At 46.6% G+C, this 23,417-nt stretch overlaps 1 protein-coding gene across 1 annotated transcript; it reads right to left on the bottom strand.

The window, feature by feature from the left end:
• Positions 1-9,226: 9,226 nt before the first annotated feature.
• Positions 9,227-23,386, bottom strand: HAPLN4 (hyaluronan and proteoglycan link protein 4). Its single transcript, XM_015888651.2, has 4 exons — positions 23,222-23,386; positions 21,754-22,116; positions 13,258-13,560; positions 9,227-9,576 (listed from the first exon to the last, which is right to left on the bottom strand). Exons 1-4 carry the CDS (start codon positions 23,325-23,327, stop codon positions 9,227-9,229), a joined length of 1,122 nt encoding a protein of 373 aa, XP_015744137.1. The 5' UTR covers positions 23,328-23,386.
• Positions 23,387-23,417: the final 31 nt, after the last annotated feature.

The following is a 23,417-nucleotide window of genomic DNA, read 5'->3' on the forward strand; positions in this document are numbered from 1 at the left end:
CAGTTTACTTTAATTCAAAACCCAGTGTCCTTTGTCACATAATCAAGGCAAAATGTGTTGCAGGAAAGTCTGGGACACCTGAGGGGGGAAAGTGAAGACAGCAGCTTTGATCGAGGGTGCCATCTTGACTTTTTTGACTCCCCCCCACAGATGTCTCTGAGCAAAGTGACGAGGAGGGCAACATTCCCATTCAAACCTCATCCCAGATTCACCAGGTGGCCTTAGAAAAGCCATCTTCTCTCAGCCTCAACTTCAGAACAGGGTTAATTCTGATCCTGGCCTACCTTACAGGACAGTTGTAAGGCTAAGACTTCAAACCCTCAAAAAGTGCTGCGCTGGTACTAAATATTATCATTTTTCTTATCGGTAGCCTCCATGATGCCATCTTGGTGCTCATTCAGAGGAAAAGAGGAAAGTTTAGGGACGGGGTGGGGCGGGGCGGGGGGTCAGGGTGGATCGCAGGTTGATTTCATTTTCTCTCTTTTTTAAATGGCTCTTAATGTTTCGATTTTTTGGACCTCTTTGGCTGGGACACACTTGCTGCGGGGAAGGGATTTCTGTGTTGACGCAGGGATGGAACAAGACGCTGCGGAAAAAACGACATTTAACACCTTGCTGTGGCTTCCCTGCAGCTTTTGCAGAGCGATAAGAGCAGAAAACAAACCTTGATATCGATGCACAAAACGGGAAGGGGCTTTAGGGGTCATCTAATCCAGGGTTCCTCAACCGTGCCAACCTTGAGACCGGTGGACTTCAACTCCCAGAATTCCCCAGCCAGCCTTGCTGGCTGGGGAATTCTGGGAGTTGAAGTCCACCCGTCTCAAAGTTGCCAAGGTTGAGGAACCCTGAATCCAACTCTGTGCCTCCTCCATGCCAGAACATCAAAAGTAGAATTCAAGGAGAAGGTCTTAATTTTTTCCACTGCCAGAGCCTCTGCCAGCCCCGGAGCCAATACGTTCCACCATCAAATGACTCGCAGCATTAGGAATCTGCTTCTACCGAAGGGGTGCCAAGGGTTATTGTCACAGGTTACCGCAATACCCTTGGTGCCCTCCCTAACTGCCCCTGTTTGTGTAGGGGGGGCACTTGGGGAGGATTGCAAAGGGCGAAATGCATGCCTCAAAGGCCTGAGGAACCCATTTCACCCCCCGCAAGGGCCACCACTTTGGGCCAGAGCTAGGCTCACGTTCGGAAGGTGACCCCGTCCAGGCACCCTTTTCGGAGCGTCTATGACACCAATTTGGATGGAGGAAATACATCCTCGTGTCCCTTAGGTCAGATGTTCCTGCAGGCGAAACACCGCCAGCCTTTTTATTGTTCCTGCGTAGTTTCCAAACACTGCAACTTCACCACGTCGGTGATGCCTTGAAACTCTTTGCATCTCTCTGATCTAAAACAAAAAAAAAAAGGGATCCCAGATAAATGCAAGATAGGAGCATAAGGTTTCTGGGCGCGCACCCAGGGCTTCGGCATCACAGGAAGAATGAAAGGACGCTGATCCAAAATAGGAATGCTTCCAATGCAGTCTCTATGAGACGTTTTTCATGCTCGTGGCTATTTAGGGCAGTACCAGATCATCAAGGACCACTTTTCAGCTGTTTTGATCTGGTTCTGTTCTGGGACCCAGCCAAATTCTTTGGGGCAGAATGGAATTGGATTCTGCTGTCCCCAGGTTGCTGTTAAACGCAGGCTGTCTATAAAGTCTTTCTGCAGCTTCAATTTTTACTCACTTCTATGCAAGATGCAAACGATCAATAAAACACCACAGAGAGGGAATTTATCCAAGATTTAAATAAAATGGGCATTGGATGAAAAGCTAAGCTAACCGACGTGATCCGGCCCAACTGCAGAATGTGGGCAGAGAACTTCCAAATGGTGCTCTGCTTTGCCTCCAAATGGATGGTGGAGATGTTGAAAGTTAACGTTCCTACAAATAAAAATGCTACGTCTTAAATAAATCCCCCTCTGCTGCCTTTCACAGATGGCTTATATTTTATATAGAAGGGAAGTTGTTAAAAATTAAAACTGCACAAAGATTTTATAGGCACCCCGTATGGAGGCTTCCTTTGCCATGCACTATACTAGGCGCACGATAAGACTTTCAAACTGCAGGTGAGGAGGCAGCCAGAATTTTAAAAATCCCGCCCACCCCCCAATCAAAGGAAGCCCCTTGTTCCTCCATTAGCTCATTTTATCTGAGAGATATAATAAATCCTACTTTTCAAAGGAAGGATAGACATTGAAGCCTGCTAGTTAAAAATGTAGCTTACACTCTGCCACCCTATATACAAACTAAAAGTCGTAGGTTTTTGGATTTATTTATTCTATTCTTCTTTCTCATAATAATTCTTTCGTAATTCTTCTTGCAAACCACCCAAATACTCAGTTCTAAAGCACATACAAAGATTTAAAAGGAGATTGTTGCAGACTTGGGAGGGGGATAGATATACCTTGCGCCCACCTAGACAGAAATAAGTCCCATTGATTTCCAGGGGCCTAAAGAATGAGTGTAAAGATCTGGTGAAGCAACGTTGGGTCAGGGGCAGCTGCAGGGAGAGGGGGTCAAAAAAGTCAAAATGGTGGCCACGTCCATTTGTGCCATAAAGGCATGGCTGCCATCTTAAATTTTTTGACTCCCGGGATGCCCTTGGCAGGGAGAAGAGGCCACTTTAGGAAACCTTTTTATTCCTCTCGATTTTTTCAGTCCGCATGGGCTGTTCAACTGTGGAAAAAGCTGAGTTCAAAAGTGATGGACTTGCCTTCCTTTGTGGCTTTCAGAAACACCAGAGAACTACCTAGCAGTCATATTGGAGGACCTGTTTTCCAGCACTGGCAGAGGGTTAGTCTAGATGACCTCTGAGGTCCCTCTCAATAGTAGAGAGAGGATCGATCAAGGAACAGGAGGCAGGAAACCTAATCATGCCTCCTCAAACGATCTTTCTGAAAGCAGCCGGGGGGGAGGGAGCGGTCATCTGCGCAGCCCAGCAGAATTCTGTATGGGGCGCATCCGCTTCAAACTCTAGTGCTGCAGAACTGTTTTCCCTGCAAGCAAAAAGTGTCACATCTGAAGCTGGGTTTGACTTGTGGGTGTATGTACATGTGTGGATGTGTTTGTGTGGGTGGATGCGGGACACGCATACACAAAAGTGTGAGTGCGGCGTGTGCAGTCAGCCCCTTTCCAACCTCTGCTGTTTCAACATAACTGCAGTGTCCAGTCCTCCTCTGTGTGTAACCCCCCCTCCTGCCCCTTGGGTGTTTCCCCCCAAAAAAGGGGGAGGTGGGGGAGAGAAAACAAGGCCCTTTGCGGTTTCTGTACTGCTGGACATTTTAATAAATTTTTTTAACAGTTCCTAAGACCGCAGTCTGCTTTCTTTCATCATCAGCATCTCTTCCAGGAGACTGACATCCAGGTTAAAGGGGCGGTTGTGTAAAATGTGCACACAGCTGCCCTTCCTGCAGAAAAGTGCCACGGCAGTGGAGTTAAGATATAGGACCATATCTGACTGCAAGACACAGCTGGCAATTAAACTCATCCCCCCCCACAATTTTCATTTAAAAAATAATAAATGACAAGAGTGAGAAAACAGCAACACAATCTGTAAGTCATTTTTCCCTGGGTTTTGATTAGAATTGCTAATATAAACATTATTCGGGTAACACAAAGTCCTAGGGATTGGGGAAATGAAACAAAGTGCAAAAGATGGATAAGCAAATAACTCTTGGGAAAATTCATTGAGCTCACAACGGGGGGAAAAAATCTGAAATCTAGGCAAACTCTCTTTCTAGGATCCACCAAAATATCACAAAACTGAACCAGTTTCTGAGTACTCCACCATAGACATGGACTTTTAGAAAAAGATGGAGGAGAGCCTTCTCCAATCTAGATCCGCAACACGGTTTTTACTATAGAGCCATTGTCCCTGACATATTAAACCATGAGCCAGCAGTGTGCTGCAGCTGCCCAAAGGGCCAATGTGATCCTGGCCTGCATCAACAGCGGTATAATCTTGAAATCATGGGACTGGCTCCTGGAATAGAGTCCAGTTTTAGTCACTACAATACAAGAAGGATACTGAGGAATTGGATTTATTCTCCATAGTGCCCAAGGGTAACTCAAGAACTAATGGATGGAAGCGATACAGAGGGAGATCCAAATGCCTGATCTATAAGGAGGAATTCCCTGACCACAAGAGCTCTGAAGCAGAGGAACAGCCTGCCTCCTGGAATCGCGGGGGCTCCATCAGTGCAGATTTTTCAAGCAAAAGTTGGACAGGCATTTGCCTGGATTCCTCCCTGGGCAGGGGGTTGGACTAGAAGACCTCTAAGGTCCCTTCCAGCTCCAGGACTCTACCTTCTATGACTGTTGCTGGGACTGATGGGGGTTGGAGTCTATCGCCATGAAGAAGGCACTGAATTGGGGGAAAAGGGAGGAAACAGCCATTCTGAGAGCAGATCTGGAGGGTAATTGATGCAAACCTGGTTCCAGGTTGCTCCTTGTTCTCAGCAGCTTCATTTCACTTAATCGGAGGGGCGGCACAGGTGGATTTTCATACAGGGTGGGCCCACAGTCACATGGTAGGACAGAATAACCTGAAGTACATCTTCAAGGAGGTTAGGAGGAGTCTGGAAGCACCTTTTCTGGCTAACACATTTTATTAAAAGGCATAAGCTTTTGTGCGTTGCATAATAAAATGTGTTAGTTGGAAAAGGGGCAACCAGACTCCTCCTGATGTTCTGATAATATAGACAGGGGGTTTCAAACTTTTTTAGACCGTGGAAGCTGTGAGTTAAAAAGCATTCCTGGACCCCCTAATCAAGAGGCAAATCTCTAGCATAGAAATTGGCTGCATTCGGGTGAACCATCAAGAATGGGGGGGGGGGGGGAGAAGGAGGAAACACAGAGCTTCATTGACTAACAACCAGCTGGTGAGAGACAGACACAGGGATGGGAGCATGTGAAAACCCTTCTCCTTCTCTCTCTGTTGCCATTTGCCCAACCGGTGGTCAGAGAGACCTACAGGTGCAAAAGAGTGACACGGTTTCCAACAGAAAGGAAGAAAGGGAAGGGAAGAGGGAGAGGGAGAGAGAGAAGGAGGGAGAGAGGAAGAAGAAGAAAACGGAGAGGGAGGGAGGGAGAGGGGGAGGGAAACTGGGAGAGAGGGAAGGAGGGAGAGAAAGAAAAAAAGGAGAACAAGGGAGGGAGGGAGGGAGAGGAAAAGAGGGAAGGAGGGAGGAAGAGGGAGAGAGGAAGAATGGAGAGAGAGATGGAGGAATAGAGGGGGAGGGAAGCCAGGAGAGAGGGAAGGAGGGAGTGGGAGAGAGGAAGAAAAAGAAAAGGGGGAGAGAGGGAGAGGGGGGAGGGAGAAGGGAAGAGGGAGAGGAAGAGGGGAGAGGTTAAAGAAAAGGGAGGGAGGGGAGGGAGAAGTGAAGGAAAAAGAAAGAAAGGGAGGGAGGGAGAGAGAGAAGAAGGGGGAGGGAGGGCAGGAGGGACACAGAGGGAGGGGAAGAGATGAGGAGGGACGGAAAGAGGTGGAAGGAGGGAGAGGGGAAGAGAGGAGGGGTCTGCCAGGCCAACGTAGGCCAAGGGTCCCCTTTGCTTCTGCCTCTTCAGGAACTCTTCCGTTCACCCCACTTCCCAGTGACCTTCTTAAGAGAGGTTTGCTAATGAAGCCAAGCTGTCACAGAGGCTTCTAATCAAGCCGTTGCCGGATGTTTTATATGGACGGCTGTTAACCAAGATGTGCGCGTTATGCGGCAACATCCTCCAAGCAGGAGGTGGCTTTTCGGATGCATTAATGAACTCACCCGCTACTAGCCTGCATAAAACATGCTCAGCTGCCTCCAGCGCCTGGTATGAATCTTGCCAACCCTTGGCATGTGACAGGGACTGACAGCAGCCCATTTTTCGAGCAAAAATCCTCCCTGAATACTCATCATTAATTGGCACATTGCTCTCTGGTTCGTTTTTGGGGTTTTTTTGCAATCTATTTAAGTTAGGGCTGCATGTTGATTACGATTCTGCTGCATAAAGGCCCAAGATTGGGCTAGCCAATACAGTGAGAATATTACCTTTTAAGACTTGTTTGTTTTCCAGGAAATTTATAGCTTTTAGGCCCCAGGAATGATTGATCTTAAGGTAAATAATGCAGAAGAAATTCAGCAGTTACTAGTTGTCAGATCTCTGTGCCAACTGCCTTCTTTTCCACCATGGAAGAGGGAGAAAGTTAAAAATAAAAAACACAATACTAAAGACGAAAAAGTCTCAGAAGTCCAGCACTGGCTTCGTCAATCAACTGAAAAGTGTCTGTTTCCTTTTTGAAAAGCAAGGCTCTAGTCCTCAAGAACCTCAAAGCTTACATACCTTTTACTTAAAGATCGCCTGTGTTCGTTTTTTTTTTTTTAAATAGACATTATAAACTGCCTTTTCTGTTCATGGATCCAGTTAAGTAATTATGGAAGCAAATACCCCTTCAGAATATGTGGAGAAGAATCTTCTCAGCAGGAATCTGAAATCCCTATGACAAAAGAAGTGAAACATGTCCAGGGATTAGCCCATATAGGCAAACTTCACTGTTTTGCTGTGCTATGATTAGCAAACCTTGATTCAGTTACAGAAAATGTGAGAAGTATCACAGTGCGTTGGCACAAACTTCTGTTTTTAAACACCATATAGTAGGAAAAGATTTCCAGCTGAAAGGAGAAATGTCCTTATTTCTGGAGTGAGTTTCCCGGTGGGGGTTAAGGTGGGCTGATATCAGTCCCTATTAGCCCAGTGTTTCTCAACCTTGGCCACTTGAAGATGTGTGGACTTCAACTCCCAGAATTTCTGGCTGGGGAATTCTGGGAGTTGAAGTCCACACGTCTTCAAGTGGCCAAGGTTGAGAAACACATTGGCCGATGTAGCCAGGAAGAGCTTCTCTTCTGTATCACTCTTTTTTCAGAGCCAGGACCCCCTTTTTCCTTTAAGATCATCTCAGGGGCTGCATGTATATAAATGGGTGGGGACCGGTGAAAAGTGGGTGGGCTTTGGATGGAAAGAAGACAGGTGGAGTCGGTACAAAGCCCACGCTAGATCCTTCTTGCTAAGTTTCAGAAAGTTCCTTTTCATCCAGTTCTCCAAATTCATGATTATTCCTGCTCAGAGAAGAATCTTAGGTCACATCAGCTCTAGAAAAAATGTTCAATAACAAATCTGAAGAACCAGTCTGGTGTAATGGTTGAGGTGCTAGGGTACAAACCAGGAGACTGAATTCTGGTCCTCCCTTAGGCATGGAAGCTGCCTGGGCGACTTTGGGCCACTCGCACTCTCAGCCCTGCCCAGCCCACCCTACAGGGCTGTTGTAGAGAAAATAGGAGGTGGGAGCATTAGCTAGACAGCCTTAAGTTGTATAAAATAAAGATGGGATATAAATCTAATAATAAGTAAATAAATATCCCTCAAAGAGAGATCATTTCTGTGCGTGTTTCCTGAAGGCAAGGAGGGAAGGAGTTTTTGTCATGTCTTCGTTCATCCACTGCATAGAAACAAGGAGCAAACCCCACCCTCCCTCGCACTGATGCTGTTACTTAGTTGGGTGATGAAACGTCTGCAAGCAAACCACCACACTCAGAGAGTACCAAGGACTCCACATTTTAAAGCTGCCAAGGTCGAGAAACACTGATCTTGTGATGGAATGGTATGGCGAAGGCCGCGCTCGGGGAGATAAGCATTTCCTTGGCCCCCAGAATGAGCGTGGGAAGGTGAAGAGGATGAGACTGGCACCACCCGAAGGAATTCGCAGTGTTTGCTTGCTGGCTTGGGAAGTTTAGATTCAGTCTGGCGAGATTCTGTCTTGTAGGTGGAAGCTACTAAATGCAATAGAACTGTAACTGTTCTGTCTCGTGGAGTTCTTTGGGCTGAACCTGACATCAGTCTCGCCAGACTGAATCTAAACTTCCCAAGCCAGCAAGCAAACACTGCGAATTCCTTCGGGTGGTGCCAGTCTCATCCTCTTCACCTTCCCACGCTCATTCTGGGGGCTAAGGAAATGCTTATCTCCCCGAGCGCGGCCTTCGCCATACCATTCCATCACAGATCTGGATCTCCACAGCCCATATTGGTAGCCAGGCTCAGGCCAGTTTTGTAGCCCTGCCAATTTTGTCCCTCTGCTCTAAACCATGGTTGGATTGCTCTCTTTCAACCGAGTCCTTTTGGTTTTGCTCATCTTTTAGCTGCTGTTCGCAAACCCTGGGTGAGGATGGCCATTGAGGTCCCAAATCTGTCCCCATCCCAACACATTACGCACAGATTTTATTAATATGAATAGAGCATCGTCTGAGTACATGATGGCTTACAGAGGTAATGCAGGCAAAGCAAACATACTGACGGGGAGAATCGAGTCTTTGCAGTCTGGCTCCGTAACCATGCACTGATGGGAGAGCTGGCCTTCAGTTTGCTAGACTGCAAAGCCGACTTACCTGCAAGATTTCAGCCTTGTGGCTAGAAACAGGGCAGCCTGGAGGGCTTTCCCCAGGAGCTGGTTGCGACTCGAGAAAGCACAACCACCACCGCAGGAGAGCAAAGTTGGAGGAGAGGATCTGGGTCCTCCACTGCAGAAATGCCTTTTGGATGAGAACAGCCAGGGTTGCTGGGGAGGAGAAGCGTTCTCCCTTTTCTGGATTTTCAACTCACTTTTGGGACACTTGGACTATGGCCCTCCAAATCATGCAAAAAACGGAGTGTTATCGGGCTTCCTCCAGATATGTAGCTAAGCGTATGGCAGACTAGTTGCAAAATCCACCGCCCCTTCCCCAATCCGATCCGCTCCAACCCACCCAGCATCTCCTTTCTCCTCTACCCAACCCATGGAAATCCCCAAGCTCTGTCAGCAGCATCAGTAACGTAGCAGCAGTTGCAAAGGCCAAAGCAAGCCCTTTCATCTTCCCACGAAGCTGAAGAAGATTCAGAGAGGCAGGCAAGGGTCAGCGGCGGCAGCTCCGGCCGGCATGATGCAATCCATCCCAGACGTTCCAGGGGTTCCAGAAATTCTGGGCAATTCAGCTGAATCGGGGGGGCGGGGGGAGTCCTTCTCTTTCCATTTGGGACTGTGCAACCAGCCTCTTTTCTTCTTTTGATACAAACGACGATTCCCCCAAAGAGGAGATGGAGACAAATCGCATCAGTCCTCCGAGGCTTGAACAGCAAGGAAAATGGAGGGGCTTGGACCCTTGGCTCCCCCGTTCCCATTTACACATGGAAAGGGTTCCACTTCCCTGGAGCATCCTTCTCTTTTTTCTGGGATCTCTCGCTGCCAGCCTCTTTGTAGCAATAGACCCCAAAGAGTTTGTATTTTTTGTCGGGGAAGCCCAGGTTGCGAACACCAGGTTCCCGGCCCCCACAGCGAGCCCGGGGGTTGACAATGGGGTAGCGAATACTTCCATCCCCAACCCAGCCGGCCTCACATTTGTCCAGGAGCTGGATCTTCCAGGCAGCATAGAGCTGGCCAACCTTGGCCACCATGGCTCCGTTCCTCTTGCAGGCTTGGACGGCTTCAGGGAAGCTCAGTTTGCGGTAGGTTTTGAGGAAAAAGACTTTGCCTGGAAAGGATCAAGAGGAGAGGCAGGGGAGAGAATCAGAAAGGGGCGACTGGTTTGGGGTTTTCCCGTCCTTGTGCATCAAGCCTACGATCTGCAGCACATAGGTGGCCCTTTTCATTGGGCCCCAAAGTCTCTCCCCCAAGTAGGACCATTGAAGCTTGCTGGCTTCAATGTCTTTAACATACCCAACCTCAACATTGACCCATAAAGGGTGGAAAATTTCAATCCCACCCTCTCTGATGACATTATTGGGTCCTTGCCATGCCCCAGTGTTCATCATCAAGGCCATCAATGTAGGTATCTGGAGGTCAGTCAGCTGAAGACATCCAGAAACACAGAACAGTCCAAGGCAGTGTTTCTCAACCTTGGCAACTTGAAGATGGGTGGACTTCAACTCCCAGAATTCCCCAGCCAGCCATGGACGTTCTGGAATTCTGGAAGTTGAAGTCCACCCATCTTCAAGTTGCCAAGGTTGAGAAACACTGGTCCAAGGTGTGAAGGAATTGAGGGACAAAGAAGTTAGCGCCTGAAGGTCTTCATAAAACAACAAGAAACAAAGACATAGGCAGCCGTTCTAATTTTTTTTAAAAAAAAAATCTGTCGTATTTGCTTGGGAAAGGTTGACATTTGGCACACCATCAATGCTGGGCAAAAGCAACCCAGCAGGCAGAAAGCGAACCTAGCCTGGGCACGCATCCAACACAGGGGAGCGCCTCAGCTCTTGAACCTCGTTGGCATGATCCAAATGGGCAAGATGCCCTATGAACCAGCAGCACCTCCCAAGGATATCGTTTGGGGGGCCGCGAGGTGGATCAGGAGTGGTTGGAAAGGTGCGGATTGGAACTCCGCACCCTTAAAGAGCTGCATCTGTTTCTTGGAAAGTCCCAGGATCTGTTGGAAAGAGCTGGGAAGTTACGGAATGGCGGGTTGCTTTTGTGACCCTCTGAATCGCTTGCTCCTGAAATATAAGGACACCGCGGTCCTTATTGTCCTGCCCTGCTAATCTTCCTGGGGTGGTTTCTTGCAAGTTTTTCCTCCGCTTGATGGCAACTCTCCCCCCCCCCACTTTAATTGTACAGAGGCCAAAACTGGAACAAAAAACACGAATGGACAATGGGGAAGCACCCCTCAGTCTGCCAAAGATGGATGAGCCTCCCCAAGTTCTAGTTGCTCAGTTTTCCCAGGCCGCCACGTCCCGTATTCCAACTTCTTCTGTTCTTCAACAGAATCTTATTCCTGAGATGCATCTCATCCTGTCCCACCCACACAGACACACATACTGTTTCCCTCACATAATCAAAGCGAACAACAGGAAATTAAATGCCTCCCAGTGCAAAGATGGATGAGGCGATGAAGGCAGTCCATTACAGTGCTGATCTGCCGCTATTTAGCATGCCCCTGATTACACAAATGAAGCCTGTGATGCTCCCTGCTCAGATCCACCTAAGAAAAAGTAATTTACGCTCCTCGAGACAAATCCCATCAGACTCTTCCATCATCTTGCCAACTCCAGGCTCAATTACCACCTTTTTTGCTTCCCTCGTGGGACCTGAAGCCCAAAGGAGTGAGCTCATAGACTGCCAAAATGGCCCAGGCGCTCTCTTAAATGCACTGCTGTGATTTGTGGGAAGGGGCTCAGGTCTGTTTCATTTTCTGCATTCACCCCCAGTAAATTAACTTTCCCCATGCTGTGTTACCTGGATTAAAAGGGGACCCCACATTAAAAGCTCTGGGAAATATAAACCAACAAGAACTGCAAAAAACTGTGGTCCAACATTGATTGATTATGTCCATCGAGTCAATCCTGATTCTTAGCAACCGCAATAGATAGATTTTCTGCTTGATGATCTCTCCCTAACCAGCTCTTTCAGCTGTTCCAACAGTGCCCCCATCGCCTAACTGTAACTCAGTGGATGTAACTGAGTCTATCCACTTTACCGTGGGTCGTCTTCTTCTTCTGTTTCTTTCCAACCTTCCCAGTGTTACAGCAGGGCTTGGGGTGAGGATCCAACATTACCAGTTGTTAAACACACACACACACACGCATACAGTGTCTACAGTTTACACTGAGTTTCTTTCTGTGCTGTTTTACTGAGGTGCCCATACGTATTTGGATATCAGCAAAACGCTACACCAAAATCTTGACGTAACAGTACGCACGGATACCCTGCGATCTCTTTTTATGCACTGAGTATTTTAGTGCGTGTGTGCAAATCGGGGATCTAGTACAGGCCAAAGAAAGAGAAGCAGAGATGCTCAGAAATGCGCATGTTCATCAGGAAAAATAGTACAGTACAATAGTATAAATAGCACACTTGATGTGTTTTTCTTGAGCTGGCTTGTGCTGGGTTTGACGGAAGAGCGTGTGCGTGCCTGAATATTGGTAAAACAAGAAACCTGAAAGAGGCATGACATAACATGTGCAGTCACAGGAAAAAAAGTGCTTCATTGCAGCATTTTGCCAGGATACACCAGAAGGGAATGACTGTTGTGGAACTGAAAACAGCAACAATCTGAGCAGGGCCCTTGTTCTACCTACTTCAATCCCTAATCCCTTTGAGAGTCTGCTGGAGTGGCTGGCTTTAATAAATTTAATGAAATAAATAAGTAAATGGCCACTTCCCATTTTTTCAGAGGATCTCCCAGCCTTCAGTAGCCCTATGTTAGTAGGAGAACATGGCTTCAAGAAGATGTTCTGCCTTAGAGCACTGTTCCTCAACCTTGGGAACTTTAAGCTGTCTGGACTTCAACTCCCAGAATTCCCCAGCCAGCATGGCTGGCTGGGGAATTCTGGGAGTTGAAGTCCAGACAACTTAAAGTTCCCAAGGTTGGAAAACACTGCCTTAGAAGAACAGAAATACCTTCTCCTAGCACCAAACCACCATTGGAAATAGCCCAGTATATTATTGATTATAGACATACAGGGAACACATCCAGTTTTCTTACAAACTGGTGCAAACAAGCTGCGGCTCACTGCTTTTCCCTGGCTAAGATCAAGAACTCATTTCCCCTTTCTCATTCCCTCGCCCTCTTTTTCTCTAATTACAGTTTTTACTGCTCAGACAGCTTGATTAACGGCTGTTAAAATACTGCTAGCTCTACAAATTGGACAGGCCTTATGGTTCCACTGGCGAGAACAGCTGCCCGCAAATGACTTAAGATTCCCACGGTGGAGTTCATGGATCAGGGCAGGGAGCAATAAACGTCCCAACTGGATCGGTGAAAGCATTTATCCATGTGGCGAAGCGGTTTTGCTCTATGGCCGAAGCCAGAGGCCTCTCTCCATCATTCGTTTGGCAACCAAAGAGGGGTTTCGTGACCTGTATCAATTATGCAAGGGGGGCACGGGCATGTGATCTTCCCTTGCATAATTTATTTTTTTGGAACTTTTCCCCTTAATGTCTCTCTGGCTATGTGAGTCACGCCAAAGGGCTGAGCCATAGGCAGAAGCTTCGAAGCCCAACCTATGTTGGGTGGGCAAATTATTCCTCCGCATTTTGGGGTTCTTCTTGGCTTCCTTGGAAAACAAAAGCAAGAAGATGCTTTGGAAGACTCGTTCTGAATGGCCCATCTGCTAATGCACGATTCAATCAACCGAAATGGCTTTCCACTGGCGGAGGATGCAAGAAAGAAAAGGCATTTTTACAGCACGCATACAAAGAGCACCAAAGCAGTCCTTACCGTTCAGATTGGAAGTAAAACAGAAGGCGTCGTAACGTTCCCGGTCTTTGTGCCGGTAGCCATAATTCCTCACTCCGACTGGGGTGTCTTTGCGTCCACATTCATCCCTGGCCTTGGAGATGGGGTATTGGACAGAGCCGTCTTCCAGCCACCCAGCATTGCACCAGTCCAGCCCTTCCAGCCAGGCTTCGTGCAGCTGGTCGTAGGAAGCCAGGATCCCATCCTGCTCCAGGCAAGCCTTCTGCGCTTCGTGGAAATTCAGAGTGTAGCGCCCCAAGCGAGGATGGTAGGGGAAGATCACCCCTAAAGAGAGGGAGAGGAATCTTCGGAGTGCAGGTCAAAGGCCGACCTGAACCAGACTTACCCCACTTGATGCCTTCCCAATGGGTGGGATTTCCACTCGGGCAAGAGGACAAAAGTAACGCCTTGCAGAAGGATGCCCAAATGGAAATTGAGGATTGCACCATCTTAACCGCACTGGAGAGTTTGCAAAAAGGCCATGAATAGGATCAGACAATCCTAGACTTCAAGGGGCCATTGGCCCTCAGATGCAACCATCGTCATCATCATCATCATCATCATCATCATCATCATCATCATCATCACTATTAAAATGTATATGCTGCCTGACTCTGTGACTCTGGGCAACTCATGAGCAAAAAACATTTTAAAAATTACAATAACTTACAAAAATAAAAAATGGCAAAGATCTCCCAGGCGCTAGGATAAGAGGAGCCAAGAGCAGGGTGGGAATGTGGTGGGTTGCACGAGTGAAGTGTGATTTTGGGGCTAGGGGTTTCAGTTTTTGGTTTTACTGTCTTTTTTGCTTTTATTGTTGCATTTTTTTTTTTACTCTTGAGTTGTAAGCTGCCCAGAGTTAGGTTTTAAGATGGGCAGCTATACAAATCTTATAGAAAAGAAAAGAAAAGAAAAGAAAAGAAAAGAAAAGAAAAGAAAAGAAAAGAAAAGAAAAGAAAAGGAGGGAGGGAGGCAGGGGGAGAAGAAAGAAAGAAAGAAAGAAAGAAAGAAAGAAAGAAAGAAAGAAAGAAAGAAAGAAAGAAAGAAAGAAAGAAAGAAAGAAAGAAAGAGAGAGAGAGAAAATGAGAGAGGAAGGAAGGAAGGAAGGAAGGAAGGAAGGAAGGAAGGAAGGAAGGAAGGAAGGAAGGAAGGAAGGAAGGAAGGAAGGAAGGATTCCACAGGAATATGGAGATAACTTTGAAGAAGGCCAGGAGCCATTCAAAAAGATAAAAATGATGTCGGTCCTGGGAAAGGGGAGAGCATGAGAGAGAAACTCAAAATAACTCTGGTTTGATTCTCCTTGGTATAAAAGGGGACAGAGAGAAACTCTGTCAGGCTTTCAAAATTGTGTTATCATACCCAGCAAGAAAACAGTAACATTCCTGTAATCCTTGTGGTGTCTGTTTCCAGACCTGGCCTACCTTGAAGGGCTGAGATGCCTGCTTAGTGGAGGAATTCAGGGTAAAGCATTGCTGAGAAATGGCTGCCCACCTTCTGTTGAACATACTCAATGAAAGAGACCCCACCAGCTCTCTGCACCTTTAATTCCACCATCAAACTGCTCTTGCTACCAGGACGTTTTTTCCTAACATTCTTCTGAAAGCTGGTCATGGTTCTGGGTCCTCCTTCTGGATGAGATGAAACAGATCTTCACCTTCTTCTAGGGGGCACCCCTTCAGAGGCTGGAGATCTGCTGTCTGCCCTGCCCTTGCGATGCTCCCTTCTCAAGGCGAACCATACCCCGTCCCCTTCTTCTCTCTTTGTAAGATGGGGTTTCAAGCCCCTGCCCTGCCTCCCTGCCCCTCTCTGGAGCTGTTCCAGTTTCCCCAGTTTCTCTGAATCTTTCTTAAAAGGGTGGTGCCCAGAACTGAGGGTGGGGGCTGAACCAAAGCAGAACAAAATGGAAGGGCTGCTTATTAGGATTGGAATCCACGCTTCTGCCCACGCAGCCTCAAGCCGCATCTGGTTTTCGAGGGCCAGGTCATCCTGCTAATTCATATTCAGCTGGTGGCGGCAGCTTTAACCATTGCTGCTGCCAAGCGAAGGATCACCCACTCTATACCTGCGCGTTTGATTGCTTTTTCCTAAGTGAGGAACGCTACATTTATCTCTGTCAGTGGAATTTGCAAGGGGGGGAGGCAAGGAAGGGAGGCAGATTAATGCCATGGCCATCAAGGGCTCACTGTGCAAGTCCTGCCCCTTTTCTACAGGCGTGGCGACGTTGCACATGTCCCCAAAGGGGCAGAGGTGTGATGTGACCTCACGAAGCTGCCTTCGTCGCTCTGATGAAAGCCGCAAGTTCCTGTGGAGGCTGCTGGTCTCTATAACATGTCATTCTCTTCAGCCCACTTCTTAAACCCTCCAAGACTTTTTGAATGTGATTTCTCTCTTCTGGAGTCAGTAGCTATTCCAACCGAGTCAGTCACCTGCAAATTTGGTAAGCATTCCCTCATCTGAGTCATGAATGAAAAAGTTGAATCACAGTTGGCTCAGGACCAAAGCCTGTGGCAACCTGTAGGATAACTCCACTCGGATGAGGAAGTGCTAACAAGAACTCTGGCTGATTTTCAAGCTAGCTCTTGTTCCACATAACAGATATCCCCTTTCCTTTCCTTTCCTTTCCTTTCCTTTCCTTTCCTTTCCTTTCCTTTCCTTTCCTTTCCTTTCCTTTCCTTTCCTTTCCTTTCCTTTCCTTTCCTTTCCTTTCCTTTTTCATCCCTTCCCTTTCCTTTCCTTCCCTTTCCTTCCCTTTCCTTCCCTTTCCTTTCCTTTCCTTTCCTTTCCTTTCCTTTCCTTTCCTTTCCTTTCCTTTCCTTTCCTTCCCTTCCCTTCCCTTCCCTCCCTCCCTCCCTCCCTCCCTTCCTTCCTTCCTTCCCATGTACCTGCCTGCGCACAGTCCCTCTTTGCAATACAGGCATCCTAGGCGTATAAGTCCACCCAGCGAAGCAGAGAGGCAACGCTGTGTGGGAGGTTAGGACAGGCCCACAGTTGAGGCAGAGGAGCAACGGACACCCTCCGCTGGAGGCCTGGTCTGAATGGATTGAACAATCCAGTTAGGCTCTGGGGAGCAAGACCTCAGAAACACTTGCACCCCTGGCAGAAGGCAAGAGTTGGGGGGGATTAATTTGAGACTGCAATGCTAAATGAGCACCCTCCTTGGCGGATGACCCCCTACGTGCTTTCCTCAACTGAACCAATTTTTTCACCAAAGCTAGCATTTCCAAAGGAATTTTATTGGATTGCATCAAGCAGTTTCCGTGTCTTCCCCATCATCCTACCCTCACTCAATCTCATCAGACTCCAGCTGAACATATATTTTCAGCTGAATGAGATATTGATTGAATGCAGCAACCAAAGTCACAGAGAGTGTTGAAGGGTGGAGGGAGTCTACAAGCCCTGGCTCTGTCTCCAGCATTTCAGAGGTCTTGCAAAACTCCCGAGTTTTTGCAAGTCATGAAAGCTTAATAAATTAGTCAGCAAAGGTGCTTCCAGACTTCTCCTAATGTTTTACTGCCATAAACTAACATGGCTTTCTTCCTACAATATCTGTAATGAGAAGCATCAAATTACAGGTCTTGCTTGACCACAGGCTGCTGTGAAGACTGACTAACTAACTAACTAACTAACTAACTAACTAACTAACTAACTTACTTACTTACTTACTTATTTATTTATTTATTTATTTATTTATGGTGCCTTTGAGTCAGTGTTGACTCCTGGCAACTGCCTGGACAAGTCCCTGCAGTTTTCTTGCAGTTTTCCGAAATGGTTGCCCTTGCCTGCTTCTTCCTAGGGTGGAGAGAGAGGGACTGGCCCAAAGTCACCCCGCTGGCTTCATGCCCAAGGCAGGGCTAGAACTCAGAGTCACCCAGTTTCTAGCCTGGTGCCTTCACCACAACACCAACCTGGCGTTCTGGTGATGAAGACATCACCCTTTATTAGTTGCATGATCTGGGTTGCAAAACTCTTGGTGACCACTAGAGCGCAAAAAAGAGGATTAAAAAGAAGAATTTGCTCCCATCTACTGGACTGCTAGGAGGTCAAACCGGTCAATCCTAAAGGAAATCAACCCTGTCTGCTCATTGGAAGGATTGATACTGAAGCTCAAGCTCAGATACTTTGGCCACCTAATGCGAACAGAGGACTCTTTGGCAAAGACCCTGATGCTGGGAAAGATTGAAGGCAAAAGGAGAAGGGGATGGCAGAGGATGAGATGGTTAGATAGCATCACTGAAGCAATGAGCATGAAACTGAGCAAACTCAGGGAGGCAGTGAAGGACAGGAAGGCCTGGCGCGATATGGTTCATGGGGTCTCGAAGAGTCGGACACAGCTTAACGACTGAACAACAACTGGACATCTGGCTGGTTGCAGCCCAATCTGATAGCCCTTAGCATAGCCTCATCTTGATTGTTAATTGCCATAAAATATGAGAAAAATCTGGGGGAACTGGCTGTGTGTAACATCCCTGCTAGGCAAGCACACGATATCTGATAGCCTCATTGAGGATATGCAGCTTTTATTTTCCATTTCCCTTTCCTCCTCCCCATACGCTTTGGTGTCTCTGGGGGGCTTTAGCATAGACTAGTGTTTCTCAGCCTTGGCAACTTTAAGATGCATGGGCTTCAACTCCCAGAATTCCCCAGCCAGCAGGGGAATTCTGGGAGTTGAAGCCCATGCATCTTAAAGTTGCCAAGGCTGAGAAACACTGGCATAGACAGATAGCAGCAGGCTGATCCATAGGGGAACCCAGACAAGAGGAGCAGGAAACAGGAAAATTGGGAGAAAATATTATATGCACAGAGGTAGAAAGATTCAACACCATCCATCCACTATGGAGGAATGGTTGGTGAAATTGATAGATCTTGCTGAGATGGATAAATTAACTTCTTTGATTAGAGAAAAGACACTCTCTACATTTATTTATTGGTGACTGGAAACCTCTTTCGGACTTTTTTGCATAAAAATGAAAAAAAAATGAACTTGTGATTCATGGCTTTGATGATTAGATAGGGTAGATTATAGAAAGAAGAGGATTATGTTGTAACCATAGAGTAAGAGGTAAATTTATAATTTACTGCGGTAAAGAAGACTGGAAGCTACTCCTTTGTGTCTTTTTTTCTTCTTTTCTATTTTTCTTTTCCTTCCCCCCCCCCTTTCTTGCACTTTTAGCTTTATCTTTGATTTCTTTCTTTTGCTTTTTTCTTCCTTACTTTATATGAGTTTGTATTCGTTTTTATCTTCTTTTTTAAAAGTTCCAATAAAAATCATATCTATGCTCATATATGCTCATGGTACAAAGAGAGAAGATACTTTGCTACACTAATTGTCACATGTCCACGGACTAGGAATTGCTCGTTGGAGAACTACAGCCCCCACCGTGGCCCACGGGTCTCAAGCAGGAGCGTCCACAGGGAATGGTCGAACAAGGCAAACAGTGTAATCAAAGCTCTGCCCATTTTTCATGGGCATCCCATGGGTGCACCATCAAGGCCGCCATGTTGACTTTTTTAACCACACCCTGCGGACTCTCCTGCATGTAGGTATCTCAGGCACAAAGGGAGAACGCTGCGGTCGATTCTCATTTCTCAGTGCTGTTTATTTGCTACGGGCATCTCTTCCATTTGGTTTTAGATGAGTTTTAAAGGTCACTTAAATTATGATGCCCAATCTATTATTACGTGAAATAATGAGCGGGCCCTTTTCTAAGAAGGCCAATGCTATCTGCTGTAAATTTTGCTTCGCTGATCGACTTAGACATTGCTGGTTGCTGCTCTTTTACATTTTAAGGCTTGTCAATAGTTGGTTTAAATATTCTTATTGCAGTTTTCCTAAACTGATCTTTGTTGTGAAAGGTGAAATAGCAAATCTTATCTAAATAAATAATGATGAGACAATTCCTCTATCCTTAGTAACTGATTACTAAAGATTGACTTTCTTTACATGGAGGTTGTATGCTGATATTTTCTGATCTCCCCAAAGCCTGGATTCACACTGGAAACTCACACTTTGCACCCTTGCAGCATCTAATAGTAAGAACTGCCCACATTTGAAGAACACTGCTCCATCTCTACCCCTGGTGCTACCCGTGCTGGTTTCACCAAACCTGCTGAAACCTATAACTGGGTTAACAAGGAAACAATCATTGTGAACCCATAACATGTTTCACACAGTGGACTGGTTCACACAGCTTACGACCCACAATTTCCCCAATCCCATTTGCATCCATCCTTGGCAAACCAAGCCAAGGAGTGTCAGGGTTCTAGTAAGGAAGAGCAAACATATGTTAAAAGCGTATAGACTACTGCAATGCGCTCTACATGGGGCTACCCTTGAAGAGTATCCGGAAGCTACAACTGATTCAAAATGCAGCCACATGGGCAATTTTAGGTACCCCAAAGATGGCACATGTTACACCTTTACTGTGGGAGCTGCATTGGGTGCCAGTTTGCTTCTGGGTCCAATTCAAGGTGTTAGTTATTGTCAGGTTCAGCCCAAAGAACTCCACAAGACAGTACAGTTACAGTTGTGTTGCATTTATTAACTTCAACCTCTCAGACAGAAATCTCTCCAGACTGAATCTACACTTCCCAAGCCAGCCAGCCAAAACACCATGAATTCCTTAGGGTGGTGCCAGTCTCATCTTCTTAACCTTCCCACGCTCCTGCTGGGGGCTAAGGAAATGCTTATCTCCCCAAGCGCGACCTTCATCAAACCATTCCATCACAGTTATCACCTTTAAAGCCCTACATGGCATGGGACTGGGTTACCTGAGGGACTGACTCACCCCCATTATATCGATCCATGCCACCTGGTCAAGCAGAGAGGGTATGCCGTGGACCCCGTTGATGAAAAAATGTCGACTGGTGGGGTCCAGAAGGAGAGCCTTCTCTGCCGTGGCCCCTGCCCTATGGAATACCTTCCCCCCAGAGGTGAGGCAGGCCCCTAATCTCTTGACCTTCCTGAAAGTGGTTAAGACCTGGCTCTGCCAACTTCCATGGGGCGGGAAAAGGGGCAACCAATCCTGAGGGTGGCTAGCACCTTGAAGATGCTCCTGTACGTTAATATCCTTTCTACCAGCAGCACCTTGGAAGATATTATTATTTATGTAGGAATATGCTTTTGTTGTATTTTAATTGTATTTTAATTAATATTTATTTTTTGTTTTTACTGTAAACCGCCCAGAGTCACTTCCTCGTGAGAGGGGCGGTGACCAAATTTGAAAGACGAATAAATAAACACATAAAAGCAAATATCTCTAAGAAACAGGTAAAGCCGTCCATCAGAAGCCAGGATGGTGCATCATGATGTCATCATGTTGCAAATGATGTAATGAGTGCATCACTCATTACATCATGATGCAAATGATGTAATGAGTGTCAAACACTGTGATATCGCTTGCCCGCCCATGTCCCCTTGACACGGGGCTTCTACCAGATATCTCTGCCTCCATTATAAGCTGCTTCTCAGTGAAGAATTCCTTTCTTTTTAATATCCTGATTTTATTACAAATTGATTCCATTGTGCAAATCCAAGTTTTATCCCTGTCTTTTCTCCCACTCTCTTGTTCATTCGTATTTTCATGTATCTCTGCCATAGTGTTTCCCAACCTTGGCAACTTGAAGATGTGTGGACTTCAACTCCCAGAATTCCTGGCTGGGGAATTCTGGGTGTTGAAGTCCACACGTCTTCAAGTTGCTAAGGTTGAGAAACACTGCTCTGCCATATTGATTTAAGCCCCATCTCACATCTCAGATGGACATTAATTTATGACTTCAATTATCTGGTTCCTGGTGAGCTGAAGACCCTATAATATTTCCAGGGAAAAATAACCAAAGGAATACTGCACACTGATAAATTAGCCCAACATCCTCAGTTGGTTGTTGGTTATTGGTTATTCCCAGATAGCATGGCCAAAAGGAAATGGCTAGAGCTACTACATCTGGGTTGCAAAAAATCCAGATTTGACAGCTACTGGATCTGACAGCTAAAAGGTTTTCTATATCCACCTGCTGACATCTAGTGGTGATGCAGACTTTTGCAACCCAGATATGGGAGCTCTAGAGGTTATAGTCCCAACACAGCTGGACAGCATCTGGTTGGGAAAGGCTGGCTCAGTCAATTAAAAAGATGTTTAATCAGGTAAAGAGTAAATAAAATTCAGTCACAAATAAAGGAATGTTGTGATCTTAGGGGAAGTAGTTCTCCATTCATTTTCATAAGGGAAAAAAAGCGTAATCTATCACACTTGTGCGTTGACATTCACTACGGAAAAATTAAAAAGCCTACCATTTTTAATCTAGTGTTTTTCTCAGAAGAAAACTGATATGGAAGTAATCAATTTCAGACACTGATGAAACTCGTCCGATGACAAGGAAGCAGTCTGAATTCTCTGTCAAAAGATCTACTCTGCATTCCCCAGATCCTTTCTTTTTGAGAGGACCTGCCTGATGCCCACCACCCAGTCCACCTCCACCAACCTTCCAGGTCGAGCTTCACCATTCCAGCATCATCTTCCAGTTCGTTGGTCACCTCACACTCATAGCGCCCGTAATCCTGAAGAGTGACATTCCGGATGATGAGTGAGGCGTCACTGGGTCCATCCTCCTGCAGGGTGGTTCGGCCCCGGTAGTTCCCAAAGGCTCTGCGCTCCTTCCCCATTGCCACAAAGACATCCCCAAATGACATGGGCTCTACCATCTTGGTCCACTTCAAGCGGATCTCATCGGGGTCATGGGCCGACACATCGTAGTGGAAGCGACAAGGCAAGATGATGGTGCCCCCACGGTGGGTGACCACCTTCCCAGGTGCTGTCTGAACCACAACAGCACCACTGTCATCCTCTGCAAACAGAAACAGAGATCTTGAGCTTCATTTCAAATCTAGAACAGGGAAAGACCACTCTGACTTGAGTGGTCAAGTGGTACAGATGTGTTTGTGGGTTGCGACAGCGATGCCTTTTTGGGTGGGTCAGGTATGAATATTAGATTTCAGTTCTTCCAAGCTAATCAGTTGATTGTTTGGCCCAGAGTCTAAACCAGTGTTTCTCAACCTTGGGAACTTTAAGATGTGTGGACTTCAACTCCCAGAATTCCCCAGCCAGCATGGCTGGCTGGGGAATTCTGGGAGTTGAAGTCCACACATCTTAAAGTTCCCAAGGTTGAGAAACACTGGTCTAAACAATCAACTCTTGTCCTGTTCACCTTGCCCTGTTTTATGTCCTTCCCCCTTCCCTTGCTTCTGTTAATGGCAGAAGAGCGCACATAACAAACCCAAGTTCTTCCTCCCCCAATTCCCCTCAAAAGGATCTGAGGCAGCAAGCTAAGATCCCTGGAGAGCCTTTACCAATCAGGACAGAGGGCTCCAAGCCTGCTAACTGGATCCTGAGCTACCTCCCAGGCCCAAAGTCCAAGATCAAACAGCCTGGGAGATCTCAGTGGTGATGTGTGAGCTGTAGGCTACTAGAATGCTTTTTTCCTATAATGTTCCTACAACGTTTGTTTGTTTGCTTGCTTTTTAATTTAAAAAGGAAATAACCATCACCCTATTTTCAGTTCAACCTTCACTTGGGTGTAATGCTTATTACTGTAACACCTTCACTGAAAATTCAGGGTTAAAGTAGACCTCTCTGGTTTCCAATGTTTCTTAAACTGGGCAGCTGGTACATGTTTGGACTCCAACCCCCAGAATCCTCAGCAGTGGCTGTGCTGGCTGGGGAATTCTGGGAGTTGAAGTCCATACTCAAGAAGTCACCAAGACTGGGAAACACTGCATCCCAAACCCTTTTCTTTTGCAATAAATCTGAAGAACGAACCTGGGGATCTACCGTTCTTGTTTTTGAGCTGCTGTTTGGGATTGGACAGATATAAACAATGGTGAACAGTGAAGATGATCAGACTCCCACCCAGATCAGGCCCCTAGAGATGCCCAAAGAGACCTCTCACGCACCAGAGACATGCACCACTTTCTTCCGTTCTTTCTGGGCCAGTGCAGGCTGGCAGGAAAGCACGAGGAGATGGAAAAGACAGGAGAGCAAATATCGTCCTGGAAGCATCTAGCAGAGAGACAAAAGGAGTGTAAATAGAGCACCATAGACCAGTAATGGCGAGCCTATGACATGTGTCATGTCAAAGGTGACACGCCA

This window comes from Python bivittatus, unplaced genomic scaffold (assembly GCF_059951505.1).
Source record: "Python bivittatus isolate LINGU-HERP-01145 unplaced genomic scaffold, Pbiv_v1 ctg000580_np1212, whole genome shotgun sequence".
NCBI classification, from domain to species: domain Eukaryota; kingdom Metazoa; phylum Chordata; class Lepidosauria; order Squamata; family Pythonidae; genus Python; species Python bivittatus.